Source organism: Mesitornis unicolor, unplaced genomic scaffold, assembly GCF_000695765.1.
Source record: "Mesitornis unicolor isolate BGI_N332 unplaced genomic scaffold, ASM69576v1 scaffold29492, whole genome shotgun sequence".
Classification (NCBI taxonomy): Eukaryota; Metazoa; Chordata; class Aves; order Mesitornithiformes; family Mesitornithidae; genus Mesitornis; species Mesitornis unicolor.
In genome coordinates this window covers 187-4,697 of record NW_010170295.1, presented here as the reverse complement: position 1 = coordinate 4,697, position 4,511 = coordinate 187, and the positions used below count along the sequence as shown (strand labels likewise).

General features: G+C 59.7%; 1 protein-coding gene across 1 annotated transcript in view; it reads right to left on the bottom strand.

The window, feature by feature from the left end:
- Window positions 1-4,038, bottom strand: part of LOC104536899 (nidogen-2-like) — a gene marked incomplete at both ends in the record, with an annotated part of 5,381 nt that extends 1,343 nt beyond the window's left edge. Inside the window, 5 exons of the mRNA XM_010179640.1 lie at window positions 7-135; window positions 213-362; window positions 766-1,151; window positions 1,350-1,603; window positions 3,730-4,038. Coding sequence (XP_010177942.1) covers window positions 7-135; window positions 213-362; window positions 766-1,151; window positions 1,350-1,603; window positions 3,730-4,038 — 1,228 coding nt within the window. The remainder of the gene's footprint in view (window positions 1-6; window positions 136-212; window positions 363-765; window positions 1,152-1,349; window positions 1,604-3,729) is intronic.
- Between the last annotated feature and the right edge of the window lie 473 nt (window positions 4,039-4,511).

Here is a 4,511-nt window from a genome sequence, read left to right as displayed (position 1 = left end):
CCCCGCTGATGGCCGTGTAGGCCCGGCCGTCGCTGCCCACGATGTAGGCATGGAGGTCGACGTCCTGGAAGCTGACAGCTGCCCGTCCCACCATCACGCTCCCGCTCACCTTCCCGTTGAGGCGATGCACGGCCCCTGGGTGGGAAAAGGGGCAACCCTGGCAGTGGCCACCCCTATGTGGGGTCCCTGTCCCCACCGCTCGCCCCGCATACCTTCGGGCAGGCACTGCCGTCCATTGCCATAGTAGGAGGCCCGGCAGTGGCAGCAGATGCCCGTGGCGGCGTCGGTGCAGAAGGCGTGGGGGGAGCAGCTCCCATGGTGCTGGGCACACGTCTCCCTGCCAGCTGCACTGTAGGTGAACACTGGGGACAAGGGGAAAATGCTGGGGACACGGGGACAAAGCTACCTGGGCACTTTGCCCCATTCTGGTCCCAAAAACACCGTTGGCAGAGAGGACAGCTGTCAGCTTATGGCAAGAAATCAAGTCCCTGCGGATTTTTGGGACACTGCTTGCAGGGACAGGGTTTTGCTCCCCCAGACACGTGCTATCGTGGCTCCCCACCCAGCTTGGTGATGGGGGAGTGGCAGGGCCAGCCCTGTCCCCACGTTGGGTCCCATCCCCTGACCTTCCTGTCCCTTGATCCTGTCCCTCCTGGCAACACAGTGGGTTGGGAAGTACAGCTCCGGCAGCAGGATTTGGCCAAGAGGAGCTGGAAGGGACCCCCTCATCCCTGTTTGGTCACCAGAGGGGCTGCGGCCACTCACCGTCAGGGTTAAAATGGATGTCTTCCTCCACGCCAACGCCGTGATGCCCAGAGCTGTAGGAAGAGGGGTTGGCCAGGAAGCTGTGCTGGGGGCCACTGTCCCCATCGAGGTGCAGCTGGTGGCTCTGCTCCTGCCCCAGGGACACGGGCAGCCCCTGAGGGATGATGCCCAGTGGGGTCAGGTTGGGATGTGATGAGGTGGCCTCCAAGCCGTGCTGTGCCAGCAGCTCCACGGACATGTGGTCTCCACGGGTGTAGTCGGCGGTGCCGGCAGCACGGGGCTGGGGACTCTGCAGCTCCCCACCATCCCCTGGCTCCACATGCTCCAGGGGTGCCGTGCTGCCCACGTGGAAGACCCAGACGCCGGGGACCCCTGCATTGCTCTCCCTGCAGGACAGCAGCACACAATCACGTCCAACATGGCCACGGTGGGAAACTCCTGTCTCAGGACCCCAACCATGAACCCACAAACCCTCACAGAATCATTAAGGTTGGAAAAGACCTCCAAGACCATCAAGTCCAACCGTCAACCCAACACCGCCATGCCCACTAAACCACGTCCCAAATCCCCCCGGCCCCACGCACCGCTCCAGTCGCCTCAGGGCTTGCTCGCTGCTGGCCAGGCTGTGGAAGAGCCCGTCCCTTTTCAGGTCATCGCTGTCCCCCTTCGGGTCATCACCGTCCCCTCGGCTGAAGCCCACCCTGGCCGGCAGCTCCAGCTGGACGTTGTAGGACTCCTTGGGCCGCGTCCCCAGGAACTGGAGGCCGCCGTCAGGGTAGAGGAAGATGGCAAAGGTGTCCTCATCATTGTAGGCTATGACCGCCTGGAAGGTGTTGAGCTGTGGAAGGGAGAGCGAGACAGATGGACGTCATGGGGGGACATGGCCAAATCCCAGCACGCGGTGTCCCTTGGAGATGTCACCCAGGGAGGTGACACCCCTGGACCATGCCCTGCCACCAGCAGCCCTGCTCCGTCCCACCAGCACCAGAGGAAAACCCGCTTCCCCTCCCACACCAGCTTCCCCATAGGAACAATTTTAGCTTGGTTTCCTCCGGAAAAAACACGTATGTGCTTCCCCACACCCATATGTCCCACTATAGGGGATGTGCCAGCCTGGAGAGCCAGGACAGGGGCAGCAATAACCCCTGGAGCCAGCACAGTCCTTATGAGTCAGCAGAAAAGCCACACGCAGCCAAACACTGGGGTCACCCAAAATATGGAGAAACCAGCATTTGGGCCAGCCTCCCCCCCATCCTCCTGTCCCAATAAATAAATATAAGCACATATAACTAATAGGAATAAATATAAGGAGCAGCAGCAAATGGGGAGTGGCACCCGAGGGAAAGAAAAATCCCGATTTCACTCCCAAAGCAGTGGGCAGAGGGGTGGGGGCTCTCCCCTGTGGCAACCCCCTGCCTGTCCCCGCAGCGCCAGATCCAGTTTTGGGGTGAAGAGCCTCCGGGGCATGGCAGGGTTTCCCAGCGGGATATAAAGGGCCTTGTTGTGTGCATCGCACACTCGGGCATTCAGAGACCCCGCACGAAGGCGGCCAAAAAGCTGGGGGGGGGGAAACGCCCCTGTGCAGGGCCAAATTCCTCCCCCACGCAGCCAAATGGCGGCGGCAGCTGCAGGACTCGTTGTGCCTTGCAGTGGGCGACGAGGGGGGGGACACGGTGGGTGACACCGAGGTGACACTGCAGGACGCGGGGCAGAGAGCAAGGGGAGGGGGGACGACCATGGGGCTGAGCCCAGCAAAGAGCTTCAAAGGGCAAATTCCAGCCCAAAGGGCAATTTTGGCTTCCCACAAAGGGTAGCATTTCAAAAAATGCCATGTTTGGTGAGAAAAAAGTGGTGTTTGGGGAGGTTTTTAACAGTTTTGGTGAAGGGGGAGTTCGGCAAAGCACAGGCACAAGCTGTGTTTCAGGGTGTCCCGAATGGAGCATTTCCAAAAAAAGACCGGTTTCATTTTAAAACCCCATCCAACTTCTCAGAGAGGGAAAATAAAAAAAGCCCCAAAAAGCTGAGAGGAGAAGAGGAGGCTGTGGTTTTGATGGCTGCGAGGTCACTGCGAGGCCCCTGATGGCATCTCCTCAGCTGCTTTCCCAAAGTTTGAAATGAGAGGAAAATATGTGCCTTGTTTTCTTCCAAACCTCTGTTCCTTCCCCAGTTTGGCTTCCTTCTGCAACCCGCCACTGAAGGGCCCCACAGTGGGGGGATGGCCAGTGGATATGGCTCCTGGTGGCCCACAGGGACCTGGTCATAGGCTTTGGGTTCGGCCCATCCCATCGCATGGCTTTGGGTGTCCATCCCAAGGATTGTCCCCTCTACGCCCAGCTTGTTTCAAGGAGCCCGTCCTGCCGGCCCCGCATCACCGTCACCTCATCAATGCATCATCGGCTGAACGTGATGGTTCCTGCCCTGTTTTCGGGGAAAGGCAGCGCTGGGAGGTTCACCAGAGTGCGCCCACGCAGAAGCCTTATCAGCCCATGGGTGGAGAGCACAGGTCACCTCCCTGACCTGGTGGACCACCTCTGAGCTTGTTTTCCAGCCATAAAATCAACCCGTGGTGGAAACTCCCCACCGTCAGCATTTATCAGCGCGTGGGCAGAAGGAAGGACCAGCCCCAGGCCACAGCAAAAGGTCTGGAGCCCAATGAGTGACCCAGCTTCCCCTGGCCCAAATCTGCAAATCCAGAGCCACCAGCACTGAAAAGCAGGGAAAAGCCTGAGCACCTCCATCCATGTTGAAGGAAACCTCTAAACTTCTTCTGCCCATCAGCAAATCCAACAGACCCACCACTGCTGCAGAGGAGAAGCTCCATGTATTCCCAATGCTCACTCAAGGTTGGAGCCACCATCTAGCTGCTCCGAAAGAAGACATGGAGCATTTTGGGTACTACAGAAGGGAGACTCATCCTCTCACGACACATAAGATGGGCATTCAACTTCGGCCCTTCAGCCTCACCTTTCTGGAGGGCTCAGTGTCCTGCAAGAGCTCCTGGTAGGCGCCCACATCCTCCCAGGTAGCGATGAAGGCATTGGTGGGCACGAAGGAGCTGGCAGTGCGGGGGAACCCAGCGTGGATGTAGCCCGCAGCCTGGTCCAGCACGTCTGGAGAGTCATCTTGGCGGTAGTAAATGCTCCCTCTGTCACCGGAGGTGTCGAGGTCGGCCAGGAAGGGAGCGATGACAGGGAAGTCTGTGGGGAAATCGTCATCCACGTACTGGGTCTCCCTGGGGAAATCCTGGGTAGAGATGACCCCGTTGGTCCCCACCTGCAGGGAGAGTGGCGCAGGGTGCTCAGGAGCTGCGGAGGTGACTTTGTCACTGCTCCCCCACTGGGTCCCCCCTCTCGCTGGCAGAGTGGGACATGGGGCTGAGGGCCCTGAGACTGCATGGCCCCATCCGGCCAGGGAGTAAACAAAGACCTCGGGCTTCTCTGTCCCCCTGGGAGCTGCAGCTCAGGGGCCGTCCCAGCTGCTGGTGGGGAAACAGCTGCAGAGGAGAAAGCCCTCTTGTTCCTCCACAGCCTGAGAGGCCGGGCAGGAGCCAGTGGGACCCGGGTGGAGGGGGGAGATGGAGGGAGAAGAGGGATGGACGGAGGAAAAAAGGGATGGAGACAAGGGACAGAGGGAGAAAAGGGATGAAGGGAGAAGAGGGATGGAGGGAGAAAACACACGTGCAGGGGTGGGGAGAAGGAGAGAGGGGAGATAGGTGCCAAGGGGAGAAAGGGTGTGAGCAGGAGGAG